This window comes from Gorilla gorilla, chromosome 21, assembly GCF_029281585.2.
Source record: "Gorilla gorilla gorilla isolate KB3781 chromosome 21, NHGRI_mGorGor1-v2.1_pri, whole genome shotgun sequence".
NCBI classification, from domain to species: Eukaryota; Metazoa; Chordata; class Mammalia; order Primates; family Hominidae; genus Gorilla; species Gorilla gorilla.
Window position 1 is genome coordinate 29,283,849 of NC_073245.2, and position 17,862 is coordinate 29,301,710.

Sequence of the window (17,862 nt, forward strand, 5' to 3'; positions counted from 1 at the left end):
CACCTCCAACCCCATAGTCATTGCAGCCCTGAGCCCTGTTACCTGCTCTCCCAACCTACTGTTTCCTAGTTCATGCCTTCATCTCTTGTTCATTGAAAACATGCTGTGTGGCACTCATGAGCCTATGCTTTGGGGATGGCAAATTATGTCTTTGCTTGATAACCCCCAGAAGCAGATCCTGATGTATGTTCAATGGTGGGTGGTTCATTTGGGGGCTGGTTTCAGGAGATACTGGCAGGGGCTAGACCTCGGTGGGCTGGAGCCAGCTCTTATTGACTCAGTGGAGCTGATTGTGTCCATCTCTTCTGAATACCATTTTCAATGATGTCATGTGGGCAGCTTGGCATTGGCTACAATGGGAATATTGACACCACAGAAGTTGGCCAGTGGCTGCAAAACAGGGCTTTTCTCCCCCTTCAAGAGTTGGTTGTTAAACGTTTCTCAGCACGTCACTGGGAGCAGGGAATTGAGACAGGGAAGGGGAGGCAGTTGATCAAGTGTGCTTTATCAAGAGAGTTACACAGTAGACAACTGGAGCTTGATCCCACTGGGAAGAATCTAGAATCCAGCTTAGAACATACACCTCAAAGTCATCCCACTGGTGTGGCAAGGAAGCCTTCAGGCAGCTAGAGGCAGAGTGGATGGGGGTGCCGGCGGGGCTGAGCAAGTGATGGCTGATCAGGGCAGTGGGCATGCAGCGTCGGCAGAGGCTGAAACCCAGCTGTGAATGATGTGTGGTTATTGTCTTTGTCTCCCCAGAGCTTGACCTCATGGACCTCATAGGGGAAGACAGAAAGTGGATGATGGGGAGGAAGCTGATGCAGGTGAACAACACTCTGACTTCCGAAGATGCCGGACTCCGGAACAGCAAGAACTGCACCGAACCAGGTAACAGTGCTGGCTACTCATGGGCAGCAGCTGTCATTTTCTCTGGTTATGGCTGAGGAAGAGCCAGCTGCTGTGTGTTTTCTTAGAATTTTAATCCAGAAAGCCTCTAAAGATGTTTAGGACGGGAGTCTAAGAAACTTTCAGGTGACATCCTAAGGGACTATTAAGTTGTGTTTTGACCTCTGTGTTCATTTTCTACTGGAGCTGGGGGTAAGTCAGAGACAGTGACACTCCTGATGCGGTACTGAGATCAGATGTGGAGGCTGGTGCTGCCAAGTGAGAAACCAAGGCAGGAGCAGGGTGGGTGAGGATATTTTGTGGTTAACTTTGCTTTGATCGCTTTGGTCCTCTTTGGCTGGTTTTTAATCAGGAACTTTGTTTCTATCACAGTAGAGACACAGGGATTGGGCCAGATCGTCACTCACGATGTTGATCTTCTTGGAAGAGGCGAATATTAATTTATTGGTTGTTAGATTTGATATCTATTATGCCATTCCCCAGAAATATATATGGAACATTTTATCTCTAATGTTACTAAACAGAAAAAGAAAACAAAGCAGATCAAAGGGAATGAGGAGCTGTGAGGACCCAGCCCACCAAGCCTCAGGGACATGACAGGCATCCCTCTGGATGAATGGAGTCCCTGAAGGTTTAGACCTGGAGTCGGTAAACTTGTTCTGGAAAGGGCCAGACAGTAAATACTGTAGGCTTTGCAGGCCACGTATCGCATCTGTAGTGTATTCTTAAAATAATTTTTTATAATGCTTTATCAATTTAAAAAGCATTCTTGTCTCACAGGTTGTACCAAAACAGGTGGTGGGATGGAGTAGGTCTGTAGCCATATTTTGCTGCTTTGACTTGGACCTCGAAGCTCTCTGGGGCTTTCTGTCCTTGCCTGGTGGGGACTTGGCCTCATGTGTGCCACTGTCAAGGGCCCAGGAGCTCAATGACATGCTGATCCTACATCCAAAGGTCTGTCTCATCTTTAGTGTCAGCATGGAAGGATATAAACAATCTCCATTGCAGCCCAAAGAACTACAGGCTGTTGAGAACAGAAGACGTGTCAGAGAATTGCAGGTCTGCGATCTATTGGGAAGATGGGTGGGAGTGCCCTTCCCACCATACTTAGACTCTTAACAATCAGCTTTCAAGCAAAGCTGGAAAGAATTAAAAATAGTTATCTGCCCTGCCTCCACCACCACCACCAAAAAAACAAAAACAAAAACAAATACAAACAAAAAAAACACCCTACGTAGTCTATGTTCCTCAACCTGGAGAATCCAAGGGTTACTGTGGCTGTTGTTCCATGCTCACAAGGAGCATTTTTCACTTGAAAGTGAAGCAGCACATGGGCAGCTACGTGAGTTAGAAATGAAAATGGGTATGAAAGGTCCAAGTGCCCCAATGAGGGACTGAACCACGTGTACTTTAAGAAACAGAGATTTCCAAGGACTAGCCTGAAAAGGCATGGCAGGGAACAGATCTGGTCCTGTAGTCAAATAGTTTTCAACATCTTTCTCCAACTAATAAGCTAATTAGGATTAATCAGCTAATAGTATTAGAAAGCCCAGGTATCACTTCTGGTATGGGAAAGAATGGAATCAGACAGGACATGGTGACCAGCTCTGAGCATTAGGTTCAGCCATATGCAGAACCAGCAAGGGTGGGGGGATTCTGTTCCCTGTTGCTGGGGTGTGTTTTGGGGGCAGGTGGTTGGTCTCTCTGTGAGTAGCATTGCTCACTGTATTGGGAAATACCTTTCTCAGAGTGACAGATGTGGAAGCATAAAGCACATTCAAAGTCATTCCAAGAGTGGAAATAACTCAGCCTCACAGATAGAAAAGAAAATGTCTAGGTAGATAAAAAGAACGGGAACCCGGGATCTGCCCGTGTTGGCAGGGGCCACACAGGGAAAGGGAGGAGAGGAAAGGCTTCAGGAGGAATATGGGAGGAAGCAAAAGCAAGCTGAGTCATGCTGCGAAAAGCAGGTCCAAAGGGAATATGGATCCAGGAGGGACAATCTTGATTTCCTTACCTGCAGACCAAAAGGACTGGGCTTGGTTTCTGAGGCCCTTGATTCAGAACCAAATTCCACAAGGAAGATGATCATGCCTGAAACAGGAGAAGTTCTGTTCAAATCCTAACACATCAAGGGCTGGGTCAGAGCCCATGTGCTTCATGAAGCTTGCTTGGACCACCCCAGACTGCAGCATTCTTTTCTGACTGCTGCTGATATGAAATGTCTCCACATGTGCTATTAAATATGGACATTCAATGGCAATTTCAATTCAAATGAATTCAAACCAGCTAAAATTAAATATTCAGATTCTCAGTTGCACCAACTACATGTCAAATACTCGATAGTTGGATCACAGATGACAGCACAGGTCCCAAAACATTTCCATCATCACAGAAAGAGCTATTGGACAGGGTGGTCAGAACTTGCAGTTGTCTTTGGATGTATCTCCTGTCTTTCCAGCCCAATTGCAAACATCTCAAGGGTGTAGAGCAAATATGTAAATCTGAGGGCCTTATCTCTACCCCGGGTCTTAGAGTCACACTGACCTGAAGCTGTGGACTTTGGCCAAATAGCCAGGTTCTCTGAGTCTCTGGGTGCTTCTCTAGAAGTTGACATCATCATTCTGATCTTTCATGATTGCTGTGAGAATTACTAATAAAGTGTGGACAGCTTAGTGCCCTGGGTTTGATGGCACTGTAGTAGGAGTGTATTCGTGAATTTCCCACCCTCTGTCCTGGGGCATCATTACGGGTGGGGCACAGTGCAAGATTCCTAGAGCAACATTCTCCAGCTACTCCCTGCAGAGCGAGTCTGTCAGCAGGCCACACCACAGGTAGCTCAGGTCTAAACAGACCGTCATCTAGACAGGAGGCTTCAGTACCATCTTCCCATGTAGGCAAGCCCTGAAGACCTCAGGCATGGCAATGAATGCCATCATCTCTGCTGCATTGACTATTTCTAACAACAGGATCAGAACATTGCCACAGACACATGTGAGCCCTGGTTACCTCCATGCCCTTACCAGAATGCTGTCGAAGCTGGCTCCTCGGTCTGGACTGGACAGATATTTTATGAAAAAAGTTGAGAGCCAAAGCACCCATAAGGTCCTGATTTAGAAGCATCATTTTAATAATATTCATCTTCCCTGCCTCTAACTTGTTGTTGGGTGAAATGGTTGAGCAGGAGTGAGGTGAGGGCAGGTTCATTCTAAAACATTGTTCAGTTTTCCTTAAGAGGCCCTGGGCACAATGAATATTACTTGTGCTGGTTAAATATAGTGCTGTCTGCCCTCGAAAATCTTAAATAGAGAGGCTAGGAAGTGAGCCCTGTGGTTCCTGGACTCTCTCCCTTCCTATTTGTGATGATGTCAGCAGCAGCAGTACACTTAACAGAGCCTACGGAGCAGGCTTCCCTCTGTGCTTGGAGGAGTGAAGATTTACACAGGGACTTGAGTGTTTGGGGTGCAGTGTGTGTCCTGGCTGTCTGAGTTATGGTGGCAAGGTCACAGGCAGGAGTTAATTTGGCATTTGTCATAAAGTACACCCAGCTGCCACTTGTGATGTCATGGGGCTTCTCAGACTGTGCTGTCAGAAGCCCTGGCTTTAGATGCTATTAGAGGAAGCCTGTAGATTCAGAGACTGGAGACAGAGTTACCTCTATTTCTGGTTATATTCCCTGTTGGGGCATGATTCTGGTTTGCCTCTCAGATGACCATTCCCTCACCTACAAAATAGATCTTCAACTACATTTATCCCTTCCCTTGCACAAATCCACTTATTCCAAGAAATTTCAAGAATAGAAATTCAAGAAAACTTCTTCCCCTAGACACTCTCCCATTTCCCTTAATAACTGCTGTGTTTGCAGAATTCCATGCCATACCTCAAGCCTTCCTCTACTCCCTCTCCCCTCCTCCCCTTCCCTCTCCCGTGCCTTCTCCCTTTCTCTCTGTCTGAAAACCAGGAGCACAGAGTGCCCAGTTTTGGTGCCAGAGAAAGCCCAGGGTGCTGTCTTCTTATGATAGCTGCTACTTTAAGGATATATTACTTTATACATTTTCTGCTTTCAAAAACATGGCACTGGGCACGGTGACTCACGCCTATAATCCCAGCACTTTGGGAGCCCAAGGCGGGTGGATTACTTGAGGCCAGGAGTTCGAGACCAGCCTGGGCAACATGGTGAAACCCCGTCTCTATAAAATGTACAAAAGTTAGCCAGTCGTGGTGGCATGAGTCTGTGGTCCCAGCTACTTGGGGGGCTGAGGTGGAAGGATCGACTGAGCCTGGGAGATGGAGGTTGCAGTGAGCTGAGATCACTCCACTGCGCTCCAGCCTGGGTGACAGAATGAGACCCTGTCTCAAAAAAAAAAAAAAAAAGGCATTTTTCCTTTGCCCCTTGAAGACCTAGTTTTGGTGGAAATTTGTGAATTTTTTTTTTTTTTTTAACCTTCAGAACTGCATGAACAAGACTGACTGACCTCCGGGCTCCAACTTTTCTTTGCAGTTGTTCCAGCTCTCTGTGAATTTTTAAGGTTGTTTTCTTAGCCTGACACTGCCGATTTCATCTGAAGCCTGGAAACATTTTTTTTTTCTTTTGGCAAGTAACACTTGAAATTGTTTACTCAGATGACCTATTAAGAGAAATTTAACTTTGAATAAATTTGATCCATGGAAAATTAAGTTAGCTAAATGTAATATTGAAGATAGTAGACAACTGTAGCAGAAATGAATTCTTTGTAATATTTATTTGTGCACTTTGCAGAATTTTATTTATACACTTTGCAGTCTGTCTCCAGAAAAATATATCATCTTTTGGTTTTTGGTTCCTTGATATTTTAAGGAAATGAGCTTTTCCTCAGAGTGCTTTTTTCAAATAAACTTTGGAAGAAGGAAAATATTTAAAATGATGGCCTTTGGTGTGGGCTTCACTGCGAGATCACTGGATTTCCCTTGATAAAGGATCATCCCACTCTGTCTGGCTTAGCTGGGCCTAAGGCCTCGAAAAGTGAGGAGGACGCTTGGCCTGTGTTTCAAGACCAAAGTCAGGCTGGCAGGGCACTGCCCTATGGGGATGGCCAGGAGTGCCTACAGGTCAGCTGTTGAGTGGCCCGAAGCCCACAGTTAACAGTTAAATGTGAGCTGCAGTTGACGAGGGAAACCGGGAAGTCTATATGAGAGAAGCAACAGAAGGGGAGGTTCAAGGGGTGCCTGTGGTCCATAAACAAGAACTGGCGTCCAGGTACAGACCAGCAAGCAGAAAACATGCGTTCAGGGTACTGGCCATGAACAGTGTCAGGATCCCGCTGTTTGGGGTTTAAACTGTGACATCAGAGTGGGCTGGTTTAAAATCAGAGGGCTGGACATGACCAGTCTACAAAGCATGATAGGGCCAACACTGTCATCTTTTACATGAAAAAAACAAGAACCAGAGGGGATAAACAACTGCCCAAGGTCACAGGGCTTGTCAGAAGTAACATAGGGCCACCCAACACCCGTGCAGTGCTCAATACCCATTAATAATTGAATAGAAAATCTGAGGTCTGCACAATCTAGAGTAGCACTGTCCAGTAGGAACATGATGTGAGCTACAAGCGTAATTTTAAATTTTCTATTAGCTACATTACAAAAGTACAAAGAAACAGGTGAAATTAATTTTAATATTATATTTTATTTGACCAAATGTTTCTGAAATACTAGAAGTGACAAATTGCAATTAGGTTAATGTGGTTATTGCTGGGTTTGAACCCAAGAAAGAACTAAATTTAAAGACTTAAGATTCATCTGTACATTATTTCACTAGCTTAGGTAACTTGAACTTCTTTCTGAAGTTGTAATTCTCATAATGATTCAAATCATAGCTGTTGAGATTCTTAAGTGGAACAGATTTGGAACTAATGTGATCTGCTTTTTAATTTGTATCAAATTGTTTGCTGAATTATTTAGATAGGGTAATAGTAGCTGCTGTAACAGAGAAGTCCTCCAGATTTCTGTGTTAACACAAGAGAAGTTTATGTCTTTCTCATGGAATGTTCTAGTCTATAGTTGCACCTGTTGCAAGAAGGGGTCCATGGACTCCAGAACCTTCTATCTTTAGGCCTTTCCCTCCTCAACTTGGCTTCCAAGGTTGCTGTGCTTCTTTGCATTAAGGGGAAAGAGCATGGAGGATTTGGGGTAGCAGGGTTTTATGGGCTAGATGCTCACTGATGCTCACATTCCCTTGGCAGAGCTCAGTCACATGACAACTTCTAACCTCAAGGGAGGCTGGCCCATGTACATCAGTGGAATGTAGAAAGAAGAAGAAACAGGTTTGGTGAACTGCTAGCTAGTCTCTGCTACATTAATTTCCCCCAAACTTGTTTCTTCTGAAAAAGCAAATTTCCCACTTTTTCTTTATGCTTATCTCATTTTCAAAAGCCAAATACCACCATTATAGAAAAATCATAACCCAAATTTATGTCTGCCAAGGCTGGCTATAGCTCTTGCTTTAATCTTCATAACAATTCCCTCATCAAGTGAAACAATTTGATTCTCTTTTCACCTTGTGGGGGTCATCAATGAGGTAGAAATTGTCCCAGTGGTGCCATTTGCAAATTGCATCTTTTCTTTGGTAATAAAAGAACCCTGGGGAAAATAATGAATTCTTTTGTATAGATGAAGTCATTTGGCAATTGTGTGGAAAGAACTTGGGTTCTGGAGTAAATCCTAAATCCCAACTCCATCACTTTCAACCTATGTGATGCCAAGTGGCTTCCTAAATTATTTAGACCTCATTTCCACCCTCCGTAAAATGCAAATTAAGATGCCTTCTTCCCAGGCTTGTGGTAATCATTCAGTGAAGTAAGCTTTGCAGAGCAGCTGCAAATCATAGTATGTGCTTAATAAATTGTAGCCATATTATCTTTGCTACCAGAAATACAGTGGAAGGTAGACTGATGGAGATCATTTATAGGGAATTTACCACTCTGCAGGCACATTAGAACTTTGTGGGAATAAGATTGTTTTAATGATGAATAGATTATTTAGTGTCATTCAGCAACAATACCACATTCTTACAGGTTGGGCTGCGTGTAGGAGACATACAGTGGTATTAACTACGAGGCTTCTGACTAATAAGTTTCTGGCCTAAGAGTCCACTATGTAAACAAACAGGATGAAATAGGGAGTAGAGGATTTTCTACTTTATACTAATGAAGAGTTTAAAAGTCTCAGGCTCTAGCAGAAAGGGCCAGACACTATTTGTTTTTTCTAGCTTTGACATCCCTTTAGGGCATTTTTATTGAGGCATTTTTTTAAACACTGTTCTTTAAAAGCAGCCCAGGCAGCCTAATTTGGTGAGTGGTGTCTGGAATCTTTCTGAAACACAGGTAAAGGATGATAAAACTCTGCTGTTAGATGCAGAGATTTTGTGGATCTATTTGTAAAGTCCTTTAGACATTTCAAAGCATTTTCACATTCATTAGCTCATTGGAACATGTTTGGCTCTTGGAACAAATACCTCAAGGTCAGGAAAAACGGTATGATGATGGCCAGTTGATAGATTAGTTAGTCTGAGAGCAAAGCAAGTTGAGTTAAAGAACTGAGAATTCAGAGTCAAAAATGCAAAAACAAACATAGGGATTATGGTTTCTAGTGGCTTCTAAACCCTTTTCCTCTAAGCCAGGGCTCAACAAACAAGAGCCGTTGGCCACAGGGGGCCTGTCGACTGTCTTTGTGAATAAAGTTTTATTGGAACACAGCCACACACATCCATTTATGTGTTTCTATGGCAACTTTTGCTCTGTGAAGGCTGAATTGAGTAGTTGCAACACAGACCACAGGGCTTGAAAAGCCTAAAATATTTATTCTTGGGCCTTTACAGAAATGTTTGCTGCTGCCCCTGGTTCCAGGCTCTGTGACAGTTGCCTCATGTGCTCTGCAGGGGAGGTTGAGGCAGGAATGACATTTCCAAGGTCCTCTCTACTCTCCCTGATCTTTCCCCCAGGTAGTGCCTGTGCCATATTGCATATTTTTAATGTCACCCCTGGGCTGGGGGTCTGTGATTCAGGTACTCTCCCCTCCTCCTGCCCCCACCCACTGGCACACAATCAAAAAACTCCAACATTTTTCCTTTCGTATGTTAGGGATGTGTTTAAAATTTTATTTGAAGAGTAAAAGTTTACCCCCTAAAAGAGCTTGAAACCATGGGCCTGGAACACCCCTTGCTCCAGAGCATCTGGGTCTCTAGACCACATGTCTAGTACTCATTCTACCTTGGAATTGCTTTCCTCTGGGGTTCCACAGTAAAGCAGCCACTTAGGGTTGTCCACCTGTACTCATGGCTTGCTCTGCACGAGGACAGTTTCCCCAGAGCTTATCTCACAGGCACCCCCGGAGCAGTGAGCAATGCACTCAACTGTATGTAGAGACCATGGGTATTACAGCGGGGTGCTGGGAACACCCACCTTGGGGAGTGGAGAGCCTGCAAGAGAAGTCACCTCCTGGTCCCAACACACCTCTTGGCTGCACTGTCGCCTATGACAGTGATAAGCCACATAGTGCTGCTTCCTCCTGGCCTGGGAGCACATGTGGCCTTGGCCATGTCTCCAGCCCTCTGGGGTTCACTCCCACCCACCTGGCTCCCCACTCCTCAATCATTTCTGGAGCAGCAGTGTGCCCAGGGGACTTGGGGCTCTTTTCTTCAATCTCTTACTGAGATTGTTACACAGATAATCTCGTTTTGCAGATGAAGCTTCAGGTTTAGAGACATGAGGGGCATCTCCAGGGTTCCCTGCTAGTTGGCACTAGAGCAAGGACCAGGACTCTAAGGTTGCCTGTCTCCCAAAGCCTTGTTTGTGTGTGGTCAGCCTTAGGTCACATAATCTGGGTTGCCAGGTGGGCTCTGTTCTGCCCCCTTTTAAGCACTCTCAGATGTCTTAGGACCACCACCACCAGCAGCAGCAGCCCCTGGGTGCCTGTTACAAATGCTCATCCTTGAGTTGCACCTGCGCCCTACTGGATTGGAACCTCTGAAAGGCAGGCCCAGCCATCTGGGTTGTAACAAGCCCTCCAGGGGCTTGTGAGGCACACTCAAGTGTGAGGACCCCTGGCTTAGCTCATTGGAGGCACCTGTGGAGATTTTAAACCCAGGTCCACCCCAGGCCAGGAAAATCTCAGCCTCTGGGACTGGGAAGCAGGTGTCAGAGGTTTTCAAGCTTCCAGGGGGTTATAGTCTGAGTGTTTGTGTTCCCCCAGTATTCATTTGTTGAAATTCTAACTCCCAAGGTGATAGTGTTAGAAGATGGAGCTTTTAGGGGAACGATTAGGTCATGAGATCAGTCCCCTCAGGAATAGGATTTAGTGTTCTTATAAAAGAGGCCTGAGAGAAAGCCCTCACCCCTTCCACCCTGTGAGGCTAGAGCGAGAAAGTGTCATCTATGAACCAGCATGCAGGCCCTCCACCAGACACCAAGCCTGCTGGCATCTTGATCTTGGACTTCCCAGCCTTCAGAGCTGTGAGAAATAAATTTCTGTTGTTTATAGGCCACCCAGTCTATGGTGTTCTGTTATAGCAGCGTGAACAGCAGGTGAGAATGGTGGCCTGAGACCCACCTCTGTGCATGGGTAGTCTCTGTCAAGCTGGCTCAGGGGAGAATAGCCGTGCTTGCAAGGCCTAGAATCTTCAACAAGCTGGCAAACAGATGAATAAAGGGAGACCGCCAGCCACGTGTAAGACACCAAACCTGTCTTCCAGCAGAGTCCATGTGTGTTCAGCACTACTCCCAAGCCCTGTGAACATTTGTTTTTTCACTCTATCTTGGAGACCACGGGTTTTGTTTCTAAGCTTTCTTGCCCTGGGAAACACCAGGGTGTGTTTCACACTAGCTGCATTTTAAAATCTCTTTGTATTGAAGTCGACAGGGAATGTTCCTGCCTTGTCCTATTTGTGGGTCTAATCTTGCCGTCGGGTCCTCAGTTGCCTCAGCACTTGCCACTCCCACCCACTCAGAAGCCAGGGCTGGCCGAGGTACAGGGCGAGGTGCCCCTGGGGCTGAGGGCAGGGCCTTGGGGCGCATCTCCCGGCTGCTCTCTGACACTCCCAGGCCTGGGTGGACTCTGGTGCTTCGGGGTGGAATGAGGCCCAGGGAGGCCCAGGTAGGCCTGGTCTCTCTCCCCAAAGGCTCTCCAGGCCTGATGAGTTTCTCAGCAGGCTCCATGAACAATGGGGGTGGCCTGTCTGAGGGCTGTGAAGGTCAGGGATGGTCTGAGCTACGCCAGTGAGTGCGCTTTGGTCTGGTCAGAGGCACCGAGCACAGTCTATCCCTGGCTAGTGGGCCACGGCCACACCTCAGTTTGTGTGCCCTGGGGTAGGTTCCACTGAGGCCCAGGACTACATTCACATTCCACCTTGGAGAGTAAGTTTAAATAGGTACATGTCTAGGCTATCCTACGGACGCTTCTGAGGTTCCTGATAGAGTGTGACTCCCATTTCTTTTGGCTGAAATGTCTATAATAGAACAATAAAATCCTTGAACTAAAGATTAGCAGCCTTTCTTAGAAGCTGACTCAGAACAAAATGGATTTGGGCCCAGCCCAGTGGCTCATCCATCCCTGCCAAAACCTTTGTGCCAGGAGCTCAGCCTGGCTCCCCAGCCCTGGGCCTGCAGGAGACCTCAGGGCCCACTCAGTGTCCACGTTGTTGGGATCAGGGACACTGGTATGGAAAAAAGAAAAAAGGCAAGAAGCTGCAGACCCCTGGGACAGGCTCTGGAAGGAGCAAAGGACTGGGTCCAAAGAGCAGGCTGGACTCAGTGAAGCTTCTGTGACCTCAGTTGATAAATGGGCACTCACAGTACCCACCCTGTCTTGGGGTCATGAGGGAACCTTTCAGATAGATAAGGAGAGGCCACATTTTGTAATTGTAGGTACTTCTGAGCAGAGTGATGGATGTAGGGCCTGGGCATCACAGGCCTGGGGAGGACCCATGGGCTGTGGGACCCTGGACCAGCCACGTAATCTCTCAAAGCCTTGGTTCCCTTCCCTGAGAAGTGGGGATCATTCATGAGTTGGTGGAACAAAGCGTGTCAAGTCTTTAACACACAGCCAGTGCTCGGTCCCTGAGTGGATGCCCATTTTCCAAGCACCCACTTTGCAACAGTCCTGAGGGGTCCTGCAAACAGAGTCTCAGCTTGTCACACTTAGGAGACTGTAGTTATTATTCATGCTGCTGATTCCTTTCTCTGGTTTTTAGGGCGTGGGAATTTTCTACTATGGGAGGCAGGTAAAATGAATCTGACAGGCACTAATACTACAAAAACCCAGGTGGAAAGTAAAAATAGTCTTAGTTGTCAAAGCACAGGAGCCAGTCACACGAACAGCCTGTCAGTATCAAGGTAAGCCTCCCCGTGAAGCTTTTTCTGGGGAACGGGAATTCCACTTCTGCTGAAATCTTGTTGACTTGCCCTGGGTAAATTTATAGAAAAATCACGGATGATGGGGATTTTGGTCTGTAGGCTGAGTATGCAGGCTGGGTGTGTAGAATGGATAGCAGTGGTGGCAGGGATGAGGGTGAGAGGCAGAAGCAGGTGGGAAAGGAGGGTTTGATCTGCACTTGACTGACCTTCTTGTCGTAGTCTGCTCAGGCTGCTAAAACAAAATGCCATAGACTGAATGTCGTCTAAACAACGGAAATTTATTTCTTACAGTTCTGGAAGCTGGAAGTCCAAGGCCAAGGCACTGGCAGATTCAGTGTCTGGTGAGGACCTGTTTCCTGGTTCATGGTTAGCGCCTTCTCACTCTGTCCTCACACTGAGGAAGGGGCAAGGGAGCCCTTTGGAGTCTCTTTTATAGATTTAGTAATCCTATTCTTAATCATCTTCCCAAAGGTCTTACCTCCTAATCACCTTGCCAAAGTCCTACCCCCTGCCTTGGGGACTAGGAATTTAGCATGAGAATTTGGGGGGAACATAAGCATGAAGACCATAGCACCCTTGCATCCATAGGACCATTGAGGTGGGAGGCTGCCCTTTGGACAATGTCTTTCCACATTCCAGCAGCACAGTTTCCCCACTGCCTGCTCCATTTTAACCACAAATACTAGGCCAATTCATTAAATTGAGTTATTTAATACTGAATTTAAAGGAAGGAAAGTTGTAACGCAGCTGCCCCTCCCCACTCTCAGCCATTTTTATCCAATTGCCCTGGTTTCATGCAGGACATTGGCCCCTTTGTGGAATCATTTTATGTTCGTGGCTCGGAAAAGGATGTTTCCCGGCTGGGCATGGTGGCTCATGTCTGAAATCCCAGCATTTTGGGAGGCTGAGGTGGGTGGATCACCTGAGGTCAGGAGTTCAAGACCACCCTGGCCAACATCGTGAAACCCCATCTCTACTAAAAATACAAAAATTAGCTGGGCGTGGTGGCAGGCACCTGTAATCCCAGCTACTTGGGAGGCTGAAGTATGAGAATCACTTGAACCCGGGAGATGGAGGTTGCAGTGAGCTGAGATGGCACCACTGCACTCCAACCTGGGCAACATAACAAAACTTCGTCTCAGAAAAAAAAAGGGTATTTCCTTTAAGGATGCCCAAGCAAAATTACTCAGTTCCTGGCTCTGCTTAGTGGTTCTCAGGAGGACATAATTCCTCAGTAATTCCCACTATAAATATAGAATTACTGTCCCATCAATGCCACAATTTGATGTGCTGTTTATTTAAAATTTTGCTTCCTCTGTCTCCTCATTCAGTCTCAAGAATCTTGCCTTTAGGTCCAGTGGTCCCTTGGTATCCACGGGGGATTGGTTCTAGGACACCCCCCCCCCCCACCTCAGAATATCAGAATGCACGGGTCCTCAAGTCCCTGATATAAAATGGCATAGCATTTGCATATAACCTATGCACATCCTCCCATACACTTTAAATCATCTCTAGGTTGCTTATAATACCTAATACCTAATACAATGCCTATACATCACTTCATTTACATGGATTCAATGTAGTACTTGAGACGTGGCAAATTTAAGTTTTGCTTTTTGGAACTTTGTGGAATTTTTTTTCCAATTATTTTTTAATGGAAAACTCTAGCATTTATTCATAAAATCTATAAATGGAAATCAAACCATTTTAATTGATTACTCTAGTCAAAATTACTTTTAATCAACAAACACTTTTTTTCTTTAAAGAAAAAATTTAATTGTATTTTATATTAAGTTCTGGGATACATGTGCAGGATATGCAGGTTTGTGCTTTGGTGGTTTGCTGCACCTATCAACCCATCACCTAGGTATTAAGCCCCACATGCATTAGCTATTTATCCTGATGCTCTTTCTCCCCCTTCTCCCCAACAGGCCCCAGTGTGTGTTGTTCCCTTCCCCGTTTCCATGTGTTCTCATTGTTCAGCTCCCACTTACATGTGGGAACATGCAGTGTTTGGTTTTCCGTGCTTGCATTAGTTTTCTGAGGATAATGGCTTCCAGCTCCATCCATATATATATGTATGCAAAGGACACTATCTCATTCCTTTTTATGGCTGCATAGTATTCCATGGTGCATATGTACCACATTTTCTTTATCTAAGCTGTCATTGATTGGCATTTGGATTGATTCCATGTCTTTGCTATTGTGAATAGTGCTGCAATGAATATATGCATGCATGTGTCTTTATTGCAGAATTACTTATATTCCTTTGGTTATATACCTAGTAATGGGATTGCTGGGTCAAATGGTATTTCTGTTTTTAGGTCTTTGAGGAATTGCCACACTGTCTTCCACAATGGTTGAACTAATTTACATTCCCACCAACAGTGTAAAAGTGTTTCTATTTCTCCACAGCCTTACCAGCATCTATTTTAACAATAAATAGCTGTTGTTTCTTAACTTTTTAATAATTGCATTCTGACTGGCTTGAGATTGTATCTCACTGTGGTTTTTATTTGCATTTCTCTAATGATCAGTGATGTTGAGCTTTTGTTCATATGTTTGTCGGCCGTACAAATGTCTTCTTTTGAGAAGTGTCTGTTCGTGTCCCTTGCCCAATTTTTAATGGGGTTGTTTGTTTTTCTTCTTGTAAAATTTTTTAAGTTCCTTGTAGAATCTGGATATTAGAATCATTTCCTGAGACTTTGCTGATGTTGCTTGTCAGCTTAAGAAGCTTTTGGTCTGAGACCATGGGGTTTTCTAGATATAGGTTCATGTAATCTGCAAACAGAGACAGTTTGACTTCCTCTCCTCCTATTTGAATACCTTTTATTTCTTTCTCTTTGCCCTGGCCAGAACTTCCACTACTATGTTGAATAGGGGTGGTGAGACGGGGCATCCTTGCCTTGGGCCAGTTTTTAAGGGGAATGCTTCCAGCTTTTGCCCATTCAGTATGATATTGGCTGTGGATTTGTCATAAATGGCTCTTATTATTTTAAGGTATGTTCCATCAATACCTAGTTTATTGAGAGTTTTTAACATGAAGGGATGTTGAATTTTATTGAAGGTCTTTTCTGTGTCTATTGAGATAATCATGTGGTTTCTGACTTTATTTCTGTTTATGTGATGAATTACATTTATTGACTTGCATATGTTGAACCAGCCTTGCATCAGGGATGAAGCTGAATTGATCGTGGTGGATAAACTTTTCGATGTGCTGCTGGATTCAGTTTGCCAGTATTTTATTGAGGATTTTTGCGTCGATGTTCATCAGGAATATTGGCCTTAAGTTTTTTTTGTTGTTGTTGTATCTCTGCCAGGTTTTGGTATCAAGATGATGCTGACCTCATAGAATGAGTTAGAGAGAAGTCCCTCCTTCTCAATTGTTTGGAATAGTTTCAGAAGAAATGGTACCAGCTCATCTTTGTACCTCTGGTAGAATTCAGCTATAAATCTGTCTGGTCCTGGGCTTTTTTTGGTTGGTAGGCTATTTATTACTGTCTCGATTTCAGAACTTGTTATTGGTCTATTCAGGGATTCAACTTATTCCCGGTCCAATCTTGGGACAGTGTATGTGTCCAACAATTTATCCATTTCTTCTAGATTTTCTAGTTTATTTGCATAGAGGTGTTTATAGTATTCTCTGACAGTTGTTTGTATTTCAGTGGGATCAGTGGTGATATCCCCATTATCATTTTTTATTGTGTCTATTTGATTCTTCTCTCTTTTCTTTATTAGTCTAGCTAGTGGTCTTTTTTTTTTTTTCTCCAAAAAAAAAAAAAAAACAGCTCCTGGATTCATGGATTTTTTGAAGGGTTTCTCATGTCTCTGTCTCCTTCAGTTCCACTGTGATCTTGGGTATTTCTTGTCTCCTGCTAGCTTTGGGGTTTGTTTGCCCTTGGTTCTCTAGTTCTTTTAGTTATGATGTTAGGGTGTTGATTTAAGATCTTTCTAGCTTTTCGATATGGTCATTTAGTGTTATATATTTCCCTCTTAACACTGCTTTAGCTAAGGAATCAATTCAACAAGAAGAGCTAACTATCCTAAATACACATGCACCCAATACAGGAGCACCCAGATTCATAAAACAAGTAAAACAAGTTCTAAGAGATCTACAAAGAGACTTAGACTGCCACACAATAATAATGGGAAACTTTAATACCCCACTGTCAATATTAGGCCATTGAGACAGAAAATTAACAAGGATATTCAGGACTTGAACTCAGCTCTGGATCAAGTGGACCTGATAGACATCTATAGAGCTTTCCACCTAAAAACAACAGATTATACATTCTTCTTGGAGCCACATGGCACTTACTTTAAAATCAATCACGTAATTGGAAGTAAAACACTTCTCAGCAAATGCAAGAGAACTGAAAACATAACAGTCTCTCAGACCATGGCTCAAATTTTCCAAATATTTTTTATCCTCAATTGGTTGAATTCACAGATGCAGAACCCATGAATACAGACAGCCAGCTGTATTTTCTTCTCCAGCATTTTATTATGAACATTTGGAAACATATAGAAAACTAGAATGAATTTTATACTGAATGCATATAGACCCAGCACCTAGGTTCTATAGTTTACATTTTACTATACTGGCTGTTATCACATGTTTATCCCTCTACCCAACCCTGTGGCCATCCATCAATCCATGCTATTTTAGTAGACTTCAAAGTAATTTCAGAAGTCAACCCATTCCCTCTCACATGTGTTGTTAGGTCATGTATATCATTAGCTAAAGTTTATCACTTGTTACCCTTCTACTTTGGGTTACCTTTATACGCATGATGTGCACAAGTTTTGAGTTGCATCCATGAGTTCTGACATATAGTAAACCTTTGCCCCCTGCCTCTGTCAAGGTATAGGACATACCGTCATCCCAGGAAGTTCTCTCTTGCCCCTTCTCAGGAAACCCAGCTCAGCATACCCCATACAACTACTCTTCTGATATCACCATAGATTAGTTTGTGCCTGTTCTAGAACTTTATGTGCATGAATCCCACAATATGTGCTTTTGGATGTAAGGCTTCATAGCACTCTGTTTTTGAGATTCATCCATGTATTTGTATGTAGGCACATTCTGGACACATACACATCCTCATATACATACATGTAGATACACATCTATACATATTGATGACATATACACCATGACAGACTTTCCAGGTAAATGTTAATTTGTTGCATGTATTTCTCTTCAGGAAATGCCTTGTAGATTTTAGTCATTTTTCTTAGATACTTATTTAGGTAAACTTTTAAAGAGACTTTTGTGAAAAATGGAAACTTAGAGCTTTGATTGACCACAGAAAGTAACTTAACAAGGGCCAGTTATCCCTAAATATCCCTCTCACTTCCCTCCAAAGCAGAACCATGAACTGGACTCAAAAATCTTGTGCTAGGAAGGGAAGGGAAGAAGGAAGGGAGGAGGAGGTGTCCCTAGTCCTTGGGTCTTATAACCATTCACACCTTTCAGGTGCAACACTGCACATTCAGCTATGACAGTAAGTGGGAGGAGAGAAGCTAAGAAGGTGGGGGAATGGTCTGATTTGCCGAGTAAACAGCC

At 44.2% G+C, this 17,862-nt stretch overlaps 1 protein-coding gene across 1 annotated transcript in view; it reads left to right on the forward strand.

Moving 5' to 3' along the window:
* Window positions 1–17,862, forward strand: part of SLC24A3 (solute carrier family 24 member 3) — a 507,527-nt gene that overhangs the window by 67,876 nt on the left and 421,789 nt on the right. Inside the window, exon 2 of the mRNA XM_004061869.5 lies at window positions 760–888. Coding sequence (XP_004061917.3) covers window positions 760–888 — 129 coding nt within the window. The remainder of the gene's footprint in view (window positions 1–759; window positions 889–17,862) is intronic.